General features: G+C 35.8%; 2 protein-coding genes and 2 pseudogenes across 2 annotated transcripts; 2 read left to right on the plus strand and 2 right to left on the minus strand.

Annotated features, from left to right (window-relative positions):
* The first annotated feature begins 2,666 nt into the window (after positions 1-2,666).
* Positions 2,667-4,359, plus strand: LOC149492472 (NADPH-dependent alkenal/one oxidoreductase, chloroplastic-like). The gene is made up of 4 exons (XM_089716702.1): positions 2,667-3,065; positions 3,252-3,575; positions 3,657-3,816; positions 3,907-4,359. The coding sequence occupies exons 1-4, from the start codon at positions 2,856-2,858 to the stop codon at positions 4,176-4,178; spliced, it is 966 nt and encodes a 321-aa protein (XP_089572828.1). The 5' UTR covers positions 2,667-2,855; the 3' UTR covers positions 4,179-4,359.
* A 147-nt stretch (positions 4,360-4,506) lies between these two features.
* The window catches only part of LOC149492473 (2-methylene-furan-3-one reductase-like), a 39,499-nt pseudogene continuing 26,072 nt past the window's right edge, over positions 4,507-17,933 (minus strand).
* On the minus strand, positions 8,116-11,223 carry LOC149492474 (uncharacterized). Its single transcript, XM_089716758.1, has 3 exons — positions 11,126-11,223; positions 8,449-8,819; positions 8,116-8,177 (listed from the first exon to the last, which is right to left on the minus strand). The coding sequence occupies exons 1-3, from the start codon at positions 11,221-11,223 to the stop codon at positions 8,116-8,118; spliced, it is 531 nt and encodes a 176-aa protein (XP_089572884.1).
* On the plus strand, positions 14,058-14,436 carry LOC149492475 (uncharacterized; annotated as a pseudogene).

The raw sequence follows: 17,933 nt of genomic DNA on the forward strand, positions 1-17,933 counted from the left end.
AATCTATTAAAAAGAAAAATTATAAAACTCAATAGTGTGTTGAAAGGAAAACTATCAAAATAAAAATATTATCTAAATAAAAAAAAAAAAGAAAAAAAAAATTAACATTGCACTCCTACCACTAAACCAATGGATATTGTGTTTATTTTTTACCGTTAAAAACTTTTATTTAAAATTCCAGGGAGCCCATAGTTCCCTGTCACTGAGGACAATTTTCAAAGGGCCAAAAAGAGAAGAAAATTCAATTTCAAAATGATTGTACGACACATAAAAATTTATAATATGTCTATTGAATAATTCTCATTAACAATCATATATTTCTAACTTAAGAAAAATATTTAATTTTATTTAATATTTTTTTATTTTATAATTTAAATAATTAAGTTTTCTAAAATTAAAAGATCTACGAATCTAAGTAGACTTCAATATATTAAAAAGGTAATATAATTTATGTTAAGGCTTCTAGTTTAATTTTAGAAAAGAAAAGGAGAATTGCTTACTGGTGTTGTCTAGTAGTCAAAAACAAGAAGCATTTTGTATGGAGTAGATACTAGCTAACATATATGATTTTAACGGCATGAATGACCTTAAAGCTGATTTTCAATCCTCATCAAATCAACTATATGTTTTTACGTTAGGCAGAAGAGGTTAATAAGGTGAATCATCAATGCAAAAATAATTCTACGTATAAAAAAAATCAACTATATGTTACTTATATATGTTTTTATTTATTTATTTTTTTGCGTAATTTATTGACATTGTTACTTATATATGTTATTATGTTGAAAAAGAAGAACGTATGGGAACATATATATTTAAAAAATTTATAACATTTGTGATAGTAACTTAACGATCGGAAATATTAAAAAACACAAAAAAGAATATATAGAATAATTAGATAAACTTTAATAAGTTTAAGATTTATGTGAAAAAATATAATTTGCAATGTAAAGGAAATAACGTTTGTAAAAATAACTTAATTAAAATGAATCCCATAAGTAAATCCTACTCTTATTATGCACCTATATATTAATTAAAAATCCTACTCTTTTTTTATTTAATTATTGCAACTATATATTAATTAAAAATTCTTTTCTTCATTAATTTTTTTTATTATCTTTCCATTTTCATTGAAAGCCTAATTTTAATTATCTTATCTTACTAATAAATTTACTCATCAAAGGTACAAAAATTTGATTGTACATAGAAATGCAAATTCTTTTTTTTTTTTTTTCCTACTTATTCACTCTATTCTCAAAAATCAAAATAAATCACAAATAATAGTATCTGAAATTAAAATTCATAAACCTGTTAAAATATCATTTTTTATAAATATATTAATTCGAGTTTGCTTTCAAATTTATTAAAGTTTGAATTGAGTGCATTAATTAGCAAATATATTTACTTGTAATAGTATATTTATATTTAATTTTTAGCATTAATAGAATCAAGACAAATCAAATTTGGTGTACTTTGAATATTAAATTGAGCCAAATTTCAATTTCAAAATTAACTCAAGTGTAAATTGAATTTCAAATCTCATAATGTTGTATCGATTCAACTTAATTTAGATATTTCATATCTCTCTTTTAATACTTAGCATTAAATTAATAAAAGATTTCACTATCTAGATATTTCATATCGATTCAATTTAACCGTTGATGCTGTCTGAGGTCAATTACTTGCTTAAATGTGATAATGAAGGTGTGAACGTGATGAAAGAAATTTGCAAGTAACCAAAAAATTCTTTTTTTTTTATATATATGATTACTTTTGGTAATGTTCAATTAGTGATTAAAGAAAAAGATCTTATAGGTTTTCATTTAGATACCCTTAATGAGTAATATATAATTTCTTTTATATATAATATATTAGAAATAGTCTTTCATGAATTCATGTCCACCTGTAACTTATGATAGAGAATCCTCATCAAATCAACTACACTTATTTATGTTTATGCAAAAGAGGTTATGAAAGACAATTATCAATGGGGCAAAAAGAGAAGAGAATCCAATTCCAAAATAATTTTACGTACATAAAAATTTATAATTATCTGTTGAATAATGCATTTCGTTAATAATCACATATTTCTTTTCTAAGAAAGATATTGAAGTTTATTTAAAATTTTATATTTTATATTTTATTTCTTTAATTAATTGAGTTTTTATACAATCGCATGAATTCACTCATTATATTCACAAATTGGTTGAATACATAATTTAACGTCTAAACTTCAAGCAAAAATTCGTGTATTGTGCATAATTGTGTCCACTTAATCCATGAATTTTTAACTACTGAATACATAATTGTGTCTACTTATTTATTTATTTTAATCATAATCTCTGGCTGAAAAGAATTGTAATAAGGACATTACACCAAATTAAAAGGCATGTCCAATATGCTGTAGCGGGTGCTAAGATGTGTTAGTTTTGTTTTCTTTGGGATTTTGCTCTCTATTCTTTGACAAAAAAAGAAAAAGAAAAAGGAAGCACCCAATGCATTCAACAGAGCACCTAACCATAAAATAAAAAATGATTCAAATAAAACATCCGATCCCACATTGAAAATATACAAGTGGAGTGATTAAAGAACCTACTTACAAACATAGCCTTAGTCCACACTTTGACGTCACGAGTGAGTGAATCCATGGAAGTTCCTAGAGGTTTTAATTAATTTACTTTAACCCAAGCAACAGACCCGTCTCAATTCACTGCGAAAATGTACCTAGCTTGCGGTGTGTCTTGATACAAACATTTCACGTAACAAACACCTACCAACTCCGTTCACTATAATAATCTTCTTCTTCTTTTTGGAGTCAGAAAAAAAAAAAGGAAGTTAATTTGTCTGTAGCTCCAATGGCTGCTCCAATTCCAACTAAACAGAAGGCGTGGGTTTATAGAGAGTATGGGAATTCTGCTGCTGATATCTTAAAATTAGATACAGATATTGCTGTCCCTGAGATTAAAGAAGATCAGGTGTTGATCAAAGTTGTAGCCGCTGCACTTAATCCAATTGACTTTAAAAGATTTGCTGGTTGGTTCAAAGCCACCGACTCTCCTCTGCCTGTAAGAACTCTTTTATTACTCAATACCCTTTTATTTATTATAAATTAACTATTTGGCGCATTAGTTATGCTATTTAATTTGATTTTTAGAGCTGGGTTTGTTATGTTTTTGCTGATAAAAAAAGGGTTTGTTCTATATGATTTCAAAAACCAAATGATGCCTTAGTATTTGGTTGTTCTTTTGTAGACTGTTCCGGGGTATGATGTGGCTGGTGTGGTGGTGAAAGTGGGAAATCAAGTCAGAAAGTTTAAGGTAGGAGATGAAGTATATGGAAACATTAATGAGGATCCTGTGAACCACCCAAAACAATTTGGGTCAGTAGCAGAATACACTGCTGTTGAAGAGAAGCTACTGGCTTTTAAACCTGAGAATCTGAATTTTGCTGAAGCTTCAAGCTTACCTTTAGCCATTGAAACCGCTTATGGAGGCCTTGAGAAAGTTGGTTTTCTTGGTGGTAAATCTATTCTTGTTTTAGGAGGTGCTGGTGGAGTTGGAACCCTAGCAATTCAGGTATTTAATTAGAGTTCTAAATATTTTATATGTAAAGCATTAGTTAATTATAATGGTTTAACAGTAATATTTCAATTACAGGTAGCAAAGAATGTGTTTGGAGCATCTAGAATAGCAGCCACAGCTAGCACTGGAAAATTGGATTTATTGAAAAGCTTGGGAGTGGATTTGCCAATTGATTATACTAAAGAAAAATATGAACATCTCCCTGAGAAGTTTGATGTAGTATTTGATACAGTTGGTATGATTTCATTTCTGCTTTTATCTGTGCTATTGATTGCTTTTTGTCATGGAAAATGAAGTACTAATGGTACTGTAAAAATGAAAACAGGGGAAGTTGAGAGGGCAGTGAAGGCAGTGAAAGGAGGAGGAAGTGTAGTGGCAATAGCAGGTCCATTAAATCCTTCTCCTCCAGCTTTTTTCTTTGGAGAAAGTTCAGATGGGGCAATGTTGGAAAAATTGAAACCATATTTAGAGTCTGGAAAAGTGAAGCCAATACTTGATCCTAAAGGTCCATTCCCATTTTCACAAGCTAAAGACGCTTTTGTCCATCTTCAGACTAATAGGGCTATTGGAAAAGTTGTGGTGTATCCAATTCCATGAAGTAAAGCAGTTCTTAGGTTTGTACTTTGTGTTTTACAATGGTCATGTTATAATAAAGGTTTTGTGATGAATGGACACATTAGGAACAATAAACTTTATATAATAAAATTTCTGTAACATGAAAATGATATAATGAACTTATATAAAAAAAAAAAAATTCATTTATTGAGAACATACCTAATTAACTTGTTCTTTCAATTTTTTTTTATTATTTTAACTTTATTTATTAAAGAACTGCTTTATATTCTTTTATTTATGCTACGGCCATCATATATATTATAATTATACGATAAAGTACGAGATATTCGCAAAATAAAAATTTGGTTTTATGACGCAGAATAAAAATTTGGATTAAAACCACTTATTATTCCCTGCCAATAGGCTTCACTGCAAAGTCATACACTACAATACATCGGTATATGACCAATTAACCATTGCCAAACATAAAGCAGAAACCCAAATACTGATTTAATTGATTAATTTGTTTTCATCTTCTTCCAAATAAACCACAACTTTTCCAACAGCCATATGAGTCTCAAGATGGGAAAACGCTTCCTTAGCTTGTGAAAATGGGAATGGACCTTTCGGGTCAAGTACTGGTTTCACCGTTCCAGACTCCAAATATGGGTTCAATTTTTGCAGCATGAACCATCTGAAGTTACTTTGAATAAAAATGCTGGAGGCGGAGGATTTATTGGACATACTATTTCCACTACACTTCCACCTTCTCCCACCGCCTTCACCGCCCTTTCAACTTCTCCTGTTTTCGTTTTTACAATAATTAGTCATTAAACCCTAATAATCTCATGCAATTTAAAATTCTCAATGTGTTAAAAAAATGAATCAAGAAATTAGTTTCAATTATTTTGAAATGAACCCATTTCAAAACCAGGAACAAAATCATACCAACAGCATCATATACTACATCAAATTTCTCAGGGAGATGTGGTATTCATGGAGCTGAGTGGATGTAAATTGTTATTAAAGAAAGAATTTATGTTTTTGTTGTGTCTAATTGTACAATGAAATCACATATTTATACATGAAAAAACTAGAAAGAGAAAACTAAAATCAATGCTAAAATTAAGCCTAGAATTAAGGCTAGAATCAATGCTAGAATCAAGCCAAGAATCAAGCCAAGTATCAAGCCTAAGATTATGCTAACATGGGATTTATGGTATTAAATATTATGCTAACACCCTCCCTCAAACTCAAGATGGTATAGTGGAGGCCAGCTTGAGTTTGCTTAGTAAATCTTGAAAACGAGCGGGAAGATGAGTTTTAGTGAAGATATCGGCCTTTTGATTAGCAGAGGAGATAGGGATCAGAAGAATAGTGCCTTGAGTAACATGATGACGAACAAAATGGCAATCGATCTCAATGTGTTTTGTGTGTTCATGAAAAACGTCATTGTGAGCAATCTGTATAGCACTTCTATTATCACAATGTAACACAGTAGCAGAAGACTGTGTGACATTCATATCAAATAACAACCATCGTAACCAAAGTAGTTCAGATGTAGCATCAGCAATGGCACGATACTCAGATTCAGTTCTAGAACGAGCAACAACCGTTTGCTTTTTGCTTCGCCAAGAGATAAGAGAATCTCCCAAAAAAAAAAAAACCAGTAGTAGAACGACGATCTGTGGGATCACCAGCCCAGTCAGCATCAGAATACCCAGATAACACCAAAGAGGAGTGTGCAGAGAAATGTAAACCATGAAAGAGAGTGCCTTTAATATATCAAAGAATTCGAAGAACTGCAGAAAAATGTGATGAACGAGGGGCAGACATGAATTGACTAACCAAATGAACAGCATATAAGAGATCAGGTCGAGTCACAGTGAGATAAATAAGACTACCAACAAGTTGCCGATATAAAGTAGGATCATTGAGAGGAGTGCCATTGAGAGGAGTAAGCTTGCAATTGAGTTCCAAAGGAGTTGATACAGTCTTACTATCAGTAATGCCAACTCGAGAAAGTACATCAGATGCATATTTTGCTTGAGAAAGATAGTAGCCGTCGGCGTTATGAGAAACCTCTAGACCTAGAAAATAGCTGAGAGAGCCAAGGTCCTTCATTTCAAAATGGTGACTGAGATATCGTTGTAATTTTGAGATACCAGAGGCATCATCACCTGTTATTATCATATCATCAACATAAAGCAGAAGAAGAACAATACCATGGTCAGTTCGACGAATGAACAATGCAGAATCATAAGGACTAGAGGCAAAACCAAGTTGAGCAAGAGTGGAACTAAATTTTGTGAACCAGGCCCTAGGAGCTTGTTTTAAACCATACAAGGCTCGTCGGAGCCTACAAAATTTAGAATGAGAATCATAACCAGGGGGAGGATGCATATAAACCTCTTCGGATAAATCAGCATGAAGGAAAGCATTTTTGACATCCATCTGGAAAAGTTTCCAGTGACGAACCGCAGCTATAGCTAACAGAGTACGAACAGATGTTAATCGAGCCACTGGAGTAAATGTTTCTTCGTAGTCTATACCATATTCTTGAGTATATCCTTTGGCTACTAAACGAGCTTTATAACGCTCAATAGACCCATCAGAACGAGTCTTAATTTTATAAATCCATTTGCAGCCAATAGGTGTCTTATCAGGAGGAAGATCAACTAAGTCTCAAGTATGAGTGTTCTCTAAAGCTTGGAGTTCTTGAGTCATAGCTTGCTGCCAATGAGGGTTAGTACTTGCCTCACAATAAGAGCGAGGCTCATGAAGAGTAGCAATAGTATAATAAAAATGAAAATCTTTAAGGTGATGTGGAATTTCTCTTACCCTGGTAGAACGACGAAGATTGGTGTCAAGGGCAAGCATAGATGTAGGTTCAGGATCAGCAGTTGAAGCAGATTCGATAGGAATAGGTGGGGAGGGTCGAATGTTGAGTGTATCAGAGTCACTTATATCAGAACGTGGAAACAATTCAATTGAGGGATCAGTGAAAAACATAGAATCAGTATTAACAGATTTATGAAATTTAGAAAGGGTTGAAAACATGGTATTTTCCCAGAAGGTAACATGACGAGAGATACGCAATTTATTTGAAATAGGATCCCAACAACGATACCCTTTGTGTTCTATCCCAAACCCAAGAAAACAACACAACCGTGCACGTGGTTCCAATTTTGTACGTTCATGGGGTTGTAAAAGGACAAAACAGGCACATCCAAAAGGTTTAAGGACGAAATAGTCAGGAGGTTTACCAAATAATTTTTCAAAGGGTGATAAATTTTGGAGAGCTGATGAAGGAACTCTATTTATACTGTAGACAGCAGTAAGAGTCGCTTCTCCCCAAAATTTTTCTGGACATGAGGCAGAAAGAAGAAGAGCACGGACAGAATCAAGAATCTAACGGTGTTTTCGTTCAGCGCGTCCATTTTGTTGGGAAGTATAAGGACATGAGCGTTGAACGACAGTGCCTTGTTGACTAAGGAATTGTAGTAAGGTAGAACCCGATATTCCATAGCATTATCTGTTCGAAGAATTTTAATAACAGAAGAAAATTGAGTTTTAATCATATTAGCAAATGAAATGTAAATTTGTGGTAATTCAGATCGATGTTTTATAAAAAATATCCATGTAAAACGAGAATAATCATAAATAAACAACACAAAATAACAAAAAACCATTTACTGAAGAAATGGGGGCAGGCCCCCAAATGTCAGAATGAATTAAGTCAAAAGAACAGTGTGAAATAGAAGCACTATTATTAAAAGATAGGGCAGGTTGTTTTGCAAGTTGACAATGTAAACAGTTAAATGATTCAAACTTTGTAGATCCTAACAATCCACGAGAAATTAAAGGCTGAATTTTTCTAGCTGAAGCATGACCAAGACGAAGATGCCATTGGTGAATAGAAGAGTTGGTGGTTGTAGCAGCGGAAAGAACTTTTTGGGGAAGATGAAGAGATTCAAGCTCAAATAATCGACCCACACTGCGACCCTTCCCTAGAATTTGTCTCGTTTGTGGATCCTGAACCTGACAACCAAAGGAGAAAAGTTGACATTTAGACCTGCTTCACATAACTGACCAACAGAGATAAGATTAAGGGCCAAGTTAGGAATATAGTAGGTTTCAGGAAGACTAAGATTAGAGGCAGATGCATGACCAGTGTGAGTAATATTCATTTGACTACCATTAGCAGTATGAATTGGTGGCAAGAAAGAGACAGGTGGGGTAGAAGACAAAAGGTTAATATCAGTTGTCATATGATTACAACATGCAGAATCAAAAAGCCAACAAGATTTACCCGAGGTGATAGACATGGCAGCAGGAGACTTGGAAGATATAACCTGTTTGAGTAGTGCCTCAATATCTCCTATGGTGAGAGTAGGAGAACATTCAGTGGCAGCAGCAGTGACTGATTTAAAAACGGGGTTCGAAAAATTCTTGGATTTAGAGACCCCACTCTTTTGTCGTGGAGGATGAGTTGGGCAATTTTCAAGAATATGACCAAGAGCATGACAATATCTGCACTCAACAGTAGGACAATTAGCAAAGACATGACCCATGTTATTACAATTCTTACAGATGTGGCTGCCAGATTTTTGAAAGGATGGACGAGTAGTAGCAAGAGCTATTTGAGAATTCTGAGTATTGTCAAGATTAAGGCGAGTTTCTGTGAATACTCAAATTTTGAGGCTCAAAAAGCCTGTTGGTTGACTTTGCTACAGTAAATTTGACTGTGCTACAATGAATTTGCTACAGCAAATTTAATTGTGCTACAGTGCATTTGCTACAGTCCGGACTGCAAATTTTCCCGGACTGCAAACAGTCCGGCCGGACCGGAGGCCATTTCGGAAGTTCACCGGAAATATGTCAATATGGTACTTGAAACGTCCGGAATTTTACGAGGATCGCGGAACAGGTCCCGGAATATTCTTCGGAAGTCTGAAACTCCCAAAAAGGCTCCCGAAGCGAGGCACGGTGGCCACACCGGCCACGGCGGCGCCAGCCCACGCCAAGCGCGGGTGGGGCCTGGCGCCCAGCGCGGGCGGGGCCTGGCGCCCAGCGCGGGCGAGGCCTCCCGCGCCGCGCGCGGGCGAGGCCTCTCGCCCCGCGCGGGCGAGGCCTCCCGCGCCGCGCGGGCGAGGCCCCTCGCGCCGCGCGCGGGCGAGGCCCCTCGCGCCGCGCGCGGGCGAGGCCTCTCGCCCTGCGCGGGCGAGGCCTGTCGCCCCACCGACAGGGCGGTAGGTACCGCCTAGCCTGGCGGCAGCTACCGCCCAGATTTTTGAGCGGTGGCTACCGCCATGCCAGGCGGCAGCTACCGCCCGGGACCCGAAAATGGCCTATAAATAGACCATTTTCAGGCTGTTTTTGACACCCCTGTCTGTGTTGACGGACGAATCCTTCTCCCTCTCACGCTCCTTGCGTTTTCTTTACCGCTTTTTGCATTTAATTTAATTTTTATTGCATTTTTATTGTGATATTTGAACATTAAAATTAAACAAATTAAAATTAATTAATATTTCCTAAGCGAGGAGCTTAATCTGGAGTTAAGAAGCGGTCGTCGATTAAATCAGGTATGTAAACAAAACTCTGCCTATTTAATTTTAGCACTTCATGCATATTTCTCTTCTACTCTTAATAATTCTACAATTGCATAAATGCATCCACGTCATTATTTTTGGTAAATAAACTGCCTTAATTAATTTGATTAAGCTTAAATGCCCGGTTAATCAATAATCGTGGTATTAAAGTTTAAATCCGACAATATTGGCTAAAAGAGCCTAGTTAATTAATAACTACGGTTCAATTGCCTTATTTCGAATAAATCTGGCTTAAATCCAATTAATCAATAATTGTGGCTAAAAAACCTTAATCGATCACGTTTCGACAATAAATTGTGATTAAGCTCGAACGCCCGATTAATTGATAATCGTGGCATTAAAGCCTAAATCGCACATTTTTGGCAAACTAATTGCCTAAAACAACACATTTTGGCCAAAGGCCTTAAAATCAACCATTTTGGCGACAATCGCCTAAATCGCACTTTTTTGGCAAAATGCCTCAAAATCAATCATTTTCGGTTTAAAACCGTAAAATCAACCATTTTAGCGACAAATCGCTTAAAATCGACATTTTTGGCAAAATGCCTCAAAATCAATCATTTTCGGTTTAAAACCGTAAAATCAACCATTTTAGCGACAAATCGCTTAAAATCGACATTTTTGGCAAAATGCCTCAAAATCAATCATTTTCGGTTTAAAACCGTAAAATCAACCATTTTAGCGACAAATCGCTTAAAATCGACATTTTTGGCAAAATGCCTTAAAATCAATCTTTTAAGCGACAAATCGTTTAAATGAACCATTTTGGCACAAATGCCTAAATCAATCAATTTTTGGCAAAATGCCTACACAAAATGCACAAAGCATACACACACTCATGCACAAAGCATACACACTCATGCACAAAGCATACACACTCATGCACAAAGCATACACACTCATGCACAAAGCATACACAAAATCATGCACAAAGCATACACACTCATGCATAAAGCATACCCATTCAAAGCCCTTCAAAGAAGGCCTATCGAACTACGTTGACTTTGATCTTCCATTCAAACGGAAGTACGTAGGCACGTTCGGGATTTCACCCCGGGTGGCAAGTCGAAATCATCAAAATCACTCAAACATTTCATTAATCCATCATTCACCTTGCAAAGCATTCATCCATCGGTTAGTTCATCAGCATGACATAGTCTCGGGATCCACCTCGGGTTCGCAGACTGTGCCTTAATCATTGGGATAATTAATCTAGTAACTAGGTTAATTAAAAATGGAGTCACATAGGGTTTTTTCCTAGTTTACCCTAAAATAATTAAACAAGGTGGCGACTCACACACTCACGTGCATTTCTTCTCATTCATCATATGCATCACATGCCTATATGTGCTTTTGGGGAAGGGGTTCACAGTTTCCTCAAAAATGATTTCTTGTATAGCCATATCCAATGTAGGAAGAGGATGTCGGTGTAGTAGAGAGGCTCTGACAACTTCATATTCAGGTCGAAGAGCCATGAGAACTTGAATAAGATGAAGATGATCTTCACTGATTTTTGCTTGAGATATTTGATTCCAAATCGGTTGAACTTGAGCAAGAAATCATTCACAGATTGGCCATATTCTTGTTTGAGATTATGAAGAGTAGTTCACAATTGAAAATAATGAGCAAGTCCAGTAGTTTGATAGCGATTGGCTAGGAAATCCCATATTTCTTTTGCAGTGTCATAACTAGCAAATTGGATGTGAATAGATGCAACAGAATTATTACGAAACCAAGTAATAATCTAATGATTTTTACCATCCCAATCTTCAAGGCGATCAACAAATTTGGCTTAAGTTTCATCTTGCTGTTTGGTTGGCTTTATGATATCTCCAGTAACAATACGCCAAAGCTTATGACCAATCAAAAAACTTTTCATTCCTTAGACCCACAAATTATAGTTTGAGCCATTCAAAATGGTTACAATGGGTTTTGCAATCTCAAATGTCTCCATTTGGGAGTGGAGGCCAAATAGAAAAGGAATCACAAATGTTGAAATAGAAAAAAAATTATATATATTAGAGAAGGAGCTTGATAGGTGACGTGAGTTTCAGATTTGACTGAGAGATGCAGAAAGTGCAGAAGCAGAAAGTGCAGGAAATGCAGAAAATACAGAAGCAGAAAGTGCAGGAGCAGAAAGTGCAGGAGCAGAAAGTGCAGAAAATGCAAAAAATACAAAGAATGCAGAAAGTGCAGAAGCAGAAATCAGCCCTTCTTTGGCTCTGATACCATGTTATTAAAGAAAGAATTTATGTTTTTGTTGTGTCTAATTGTACAATGAAATCACATATTTATACATGAAAAAACTAGAAAGAGAAAACTAAAATCAATGCTAAAATTAAGCCTAGAATTAAGGCTAGAATCAATGCTAGAATCAAGCCAAGAATCAAGCCAAGAATCAAGCCAAGTATCAAGCCTAGAGTCAAGCCTAAGATTATGCTAACATGGGATTTATGGTATTAAATATTATGCTAACATAAATATTGCCACTTCTTACCACCACTTGGGCAGTTGTTGTCTCTAAAAGTTCTTTCTATCAAAGCGTTCAATGGAGTAGTCTCTATAGGTCCTGAGTTCTATGGTAATTGCACAAGCATGAAAATCCATTTGGATCCCTTGAAATTTTAAGGTTTGAAAGGATGCCACAATGGCGTGAACGGATTTTGTATGGTGATGGAGCTTTCCCTCTTCTTCAAAAGCTTTCTATCAAAAAATGTCCCAACTTAACCAATACCTTACGCAGTAATCTCCTTTCATTGACAACACTTGAGATTGAGGGATGCCAACAGCTTCAGGCTTCACTCCCGAGGTCTCCAGTCTTTCTTTTAATCAAATTCGTGGATGACTCTCGCAATTTATGGTTCAGAAAAATGTCTTCTGGCCTGCAACGTCTCAAAATTGAACGATTCCAATTACACCCTCTCGATTCTTTGCTGGTGCAAATGGGGAGTCTTGCCACTCATTTACATGAAATTGAAATCAGAAATTGCCATTCCCTGAAGTGCTTCCATTTAGAGTTGTTCCCTAATCTAAAGACACTTGGTATCAATGAATGTCGAAATCTTGAATTCATTTGCGGATCTGGATGATGTCTTAGCTCATTGGTAATCTCTAACTGCCCCACTTTAGTATCTTTTTCCAGAGGAGGAATAGTAGCCCCCAATTTGACATTCCCTGAGCTAAGGGATTGCTTAAATTTGAAAGCCCTGCCAGACTGTATGCATTCCCAACTACCTTCTCTTGTAGATTTGAGATTGTATCATTGTGCTGAACTTGTGTCCTTCCCGAAAGGAGGTTTGCCATATTGAAGTTGCAATCCCTTCAGATCCATCAGCAACAAACTGTTTGTTGGACGCTTGCACTGGGAATTACAAAGGCTTCCGTCTCTGTCACAGTTTCTTATTGGCACAATTGAAGATGTGGAATCCTTCCCACAAGACACATTGCTGCCTTCAACTATTACTTCTCTCACAATCTCAAGCTATAAGAATCTGAAATCTTTGGACTGCAATGGGCTTCAATACTTTGCATCTTTGAGAGAATTGACTATCAGTAACTGTCCAGCTTTGACAGAGCTGCCTAGACGTATGCACTCCATCCTCCCTTCCCTGGTGAAATTGGTGATCTTCAACTGTCATGAACTTGAATCGTTCCCAGCAGGGGGTCTTCCCTCCAAATTAGAATCACTTGTGGTATAACGTTGCAAGAAACTCATTGCTGGTCGGATGCAATGGGACTTAAGGAAGCTTCACTCTCTTGCAAACTTAACTATTGGCAAGTATAATCTAAAGTCTTTAAACTACAAGGGGCTTCAACACCTATCTTCTCTCAGAGAATTGAAGATCTGGAAATGCCGTAAGCTCCAGTCATTGGCAGTAGAAGGTCTACCTTTGTCCCTTACTTCTCTAATTATCTCTGGTTGTTCTATGCTGAAAGAAAGGTGTGAACGGGAAAATGTTGAAGATTGGCCCAAGATTTCTGACATTCCATCTATAGAAATTGATGGTGTTACCATCACTGAGATAAAATACTAGAAGGATTCTCTCGTTTTACATTCATCCAATCTAGAAAGATAAGGTATGTTTCTTTTCTTCCCTCTATCTTCTCTTTAAAGTTTCTACACCAAAGGCAAAACTACAGCGGCCATTATTTACTTTGAAACATTGAAATGCGCGCCAGGTGGCAATTTATGAAGATAGACACGTAAGCCAACCAGCTTAAATTGCAAATGTAACTCTTGAAGCACCGAACCAGAGCATTTTGTCACTGTAAAAAAATCGATGATGGCTGATTCCCAAAAAAATCGATGATGGTTGATTCCCAAAACCCCAATACATCTCAAAACCTTCCTCCTCCTCCTCCTAATTCTAAAATTCCTTCAGAAATCAGAAACGGTAACTCCAACTCAAGCACTAACGCCAATTTCTCTGGCCAAAAGGCCCACTACCGAACCCACCTGATGCGACCAATCCCGACTCGACGACGCTGAGGGAGTAGTGGAGATTCGCAATCAAGCAGTACAGCAGATGGTACTCCCACGCTTGGGGCACATCAATTCTCGCGTGTCTCTCGTTCTTCGCTCTAGGTTGGATTATCAGGGCCCGAACCCTCTGCCCTCTTTCAGGAAAGAGAATTCTTCTTCTGAATCCTCTCCTTCAACTAATGATGCCAATGAAGCTCGCCAGTAATATGTGAGTGATATTATCTGTGGTTTTTTTTACTCTGTGGTTTTGATTTGTGGTTTGTGTTTTTTGTGGGTTTAATTTGAAATCTTGGGTTTTTCGAGTTTAACAATGTCATAACTCTTTTCAACAATAAAAGTTATATAATACATGTGACATCCTACTGAATCGAGTCGTTACACGTAGAGAGTCAAGTCGAGTCGGATCGATTCAATTTAAAAAAAAAAAAAAGAAAGATAAGGATTAAGACCTAATTGAAATAAAGTCTAATTGAAATAAAGTATAAAGTGTAGGCATGAAAATAAATCAAACCGGTCCCAAAAATAACAGGAAAAACCCGAAAACCAAGCGAATCAAGCCAAATTATTGAATTGGATCAAACTAATTCGAATCGAACCGGAATGGTCTCGAATCTCCAGATTTTTCTTTTCTTGTCTTTTCTTTTCTTTTCTTCTCCTTCATTTTCCTCCAGCGCGCGCGACAGCCTCTCCTTTTTTGTTCACTGCGATCTCCGGCCACCTGCCACGGACTCCGGCAACCAAACCCTTTTTCTTCAACTTCCCGACGAGGAGCTCATTAGTGGTGTCGATTCACAGACTAGAGGCCAGAATCGAGGAAGATCGCGACTTGAACTCAACGTCGCTCGATGAAGATGTCGGCTATCCACGCCATTTGCGGCGGCTGCAGCTTGGACGAGCAGTGCCGATCGTCTCACCTCCTCTGTGCGAACCCTTTTCCATTGTGAAATCACGCATCCGATGAAAAATGGTGAAACCACCATTAATGGAGGCACCAAGCTGCTGTCGGGCCTGTTTCGGCCAGATGGAGGGCCGATCTCGTGCAACTAATACCAAAAATGGATTCCTCGATGAAAAATGAGTGGGGTGGTGTGAAGAATGGTCCATTCTGGGCATCCGCGATTTTTCGGCCACCGTGCACGACAGCGACTGCGGCGGTCCGGCGATCGGCAGGCGACACTCCGGCGAGGCACCAAAATGGCAGAATTCTCCTTTTTTCGTGTAGACTGTGGATTCATCGTCCGATTTTCGGTCGGTACACTCTAAGACTCAATTCGAACTTTTTGACTAAATCCCGAGTCACTGAATTAATCGAGTATTTAAGTGAATTAAATTGATAAGTGAATTGATTGAACATTGGTAATAAATCCCGAATCATTGAATGACTTGAGTATTTAAGTGAATTACATTGATAAGTGAATTAAATTGAACATTGGTAAATAGAGTTCATGAATATCAGTGATAAATAAGAATTCTAGCTACTAATTATATATGTTAATTGTCGAAATTTTAAGAAATATAATTAGTAGGAATTATAAGTTATGGTATAGACAGGTAATGGAAATATGATTGTAGGTTAATATAAGGTACACATTTAATTGGTAGTATTGTTATTATTATTCGTAATATGACTATTATTATTATCAATTATTATTATTATTATTATTATTATTATTATTATTATTATTATTATTATTATTATTATTATTATTATTATTATTATTATTATTATTATTATTATTATTATTATTATTATTCGTATTCTCATCATGATAAAATACTACTCAACGAATAGTATTAGCATTCATAGTATTGTTCTTAATGATTATTATTATTAGAAGATTTTATTTAGCAATTATAAATTAGAAGAAACAAATAAGGAAACATGATCTATATAGAAATGTACAATTTAGTTTGATATGTGAGTAAAACGACTAGTAGATATGTCTATGCTCTTAAAGCTTGAAACAGGTTAGCAACGTACAGAAGGAGACAGCATACAGGTAAACAGTATGGTTTATAAATTTTATGCATACTTTAATATGTTTCTTGTATTATGGCAATATAGATAATATGCTCCACTAAGGTTAGGTAGAAACCATGTAGATAAGACTATGTCGCGACATAGGATAGCAGATCTGCTCCCCGTACAGTTTGATACTCCGGCTACAGGCCGTTGAGTGGATATGATTTATATACGGGTCATAGCAGCCCAGCCATACAGTATTCATCCAAATTCATACAGTTCTTCTTATCACTTAGATTTCACTGTAACCTTATGGAGCCATACAGTTATGAGATTGTAGTATTTATAAATTATACGCTGTTTACTAAAAGTTGCATAAGTCAAACAATGTTTCATAAAAGTTGCATAATTCATACAGCATAAGGAACAACAGATAAAATCATGAAAGTATAAAGATATGTGTGCTTACATGTTTTTTTTTTTTTTCTTTAGTTGAGATACCCACTGAACTTATTTCTTCAGCGAGTTACCTATTTTAACTCGCAGGTTTTGGGTCTGGACCGTAGAGAGCCAGTTACCTGTTTTAATTGGTAGTATTGTTATTATTATTCGTAATATGACTATTATTATTATTATTATTATTATTATTATTATTATTATTATTATTATTCGTATTCTCATCATGATAAAATACTACTCAACGAATAGTATTAGCATTCATAGTATTGTTCTTAATGATTATTATTATTAGAAGATTTTATTTAGCAGTTATAAATTAGAAGAAATAAATAAGGAAACATAATCTATATAGAAATGTACAATTTAGTTTGATATGTGAGTAAAACGACTAGTAGATATGTCTATGCTCTTAAAGCTTGAAACAAGTTAGCAACGTACAGAAGGAGACAACATAAAGGTAAACAATATGGTTTATAAATTTTATGCATACTTTAATATGTTTCTTGTATTATGACAATACAGATAATATGCTCCACTAAGGTTAGGTAGAAACCACGTAGATAAGACTATGTCGCGATATAGGATAGCAGATCTGCGCCCCATACAGTTTGATACTCCGGCTACAGGCCGTTGAGTGGATATGATTTATATACGGGTCATAGCAGCCCAGCCATGCAGTATTCATCCAGTTTCATACAGTTCTTCTTATCACTTAGGTTTCACTGTAACCTTATAGAGCCATACAGTTATGAGATTGTAGTATTTATAAATTATACGCTGTTTACTAAAAGTTGCATAAGTCAAACAGTGTTTCATAAAAGTTACATAATTCATACAACATAAGAAACAACAGGTAAGATCATGAAAGTATAAAGATATGTGTGCTTACATGTTTATTTATTTGTTTTTTTTCTTTAATTGAGATACCTACTGAGTTTATTTGCTCAGCGAGTTACCTGTTTTAACTCGCAGGTTTTGGGTCTGGACCGTAGAGAGTCATCTTTACAATTGCTGCAGTTCATCTTTTGAAGACCCAGTCTTCAGGGTAGCTACTCATTTTGATATTTTGGTTCTGTCTATACTGATCATGGCATGTACAGGGCACATAGTTGGGCCCATTTCATTTTGAAAAATAGTATAAAGTCTTGTACATATGAAGTACATATCTGTATATAAATAATGTAGAAAGCAACAGCATGACATCATATTTAGCCTACAGGATGATATCAGCATGACAGAACATAGGTTTAACCAGATTGTAGCATCTCGGCTCGGTTCAT

Source organism: Jatropha curcas, chromosome 11, assembly GCF_041381405.1.
Source record: "Jatropha curcas cultivar XTBG-Jc1 chromosome 11, XTBG_Jcur_1.0, whole genome shotgun sequence".
Lineage (NCBI taxonomy): Eukaryota > Viridiplantae > Streptophyta > Magnoliopsida > Malpighiales > Euphorbiaceae > Jatropha > Jatropha curcas.

Bases quoted from the DNA above. Each gene is read 5' to 3' on its own strand.
- LOC149492472 (XM_089716702.1), top strand. From the start codon at position 2,856: ATGGCTGCTCCAATTCCAACTAAACAGAAGGCGTGGGTTTATAGAGAG. The intron at 3,066-3,251 runs GTAAGAACTCTT...GTTCTTTTGTAG, and splicing joins CCACCGACTCTCCTCTGCCT to ACTGTTCCGGGGTATGATGT. The intron at 3,576-3,656 runs GTATTTAATTAG...TTTCAATTACAG, and splicing joins TTGGAACCCTAGCAATTCAG to GTAGCAAAGAATGTGTTTGG.
- LOC149492474 (XM_089716758.1), bottom strand. From the start codon at position 11,223: ATGGCTCTTCGACCTGAATATGAAGTTGTCAGAGCCTCTCTACTACAC. The intron at 8,820-11,125 runs GGAAACTGTGAA...TTGAGTATTCAC, and splicing joins ATACAAGAAATCATTTTTGA to AGAAACTCGCCTTAATCTTG. The intron at 8,178-8,448 runs GTAAATCTTGTT...TTTGGTTGTCAG, and splicing joins TGCCATGTCTATCACCTCGG to GTTCAGGATCCACAAACGAG.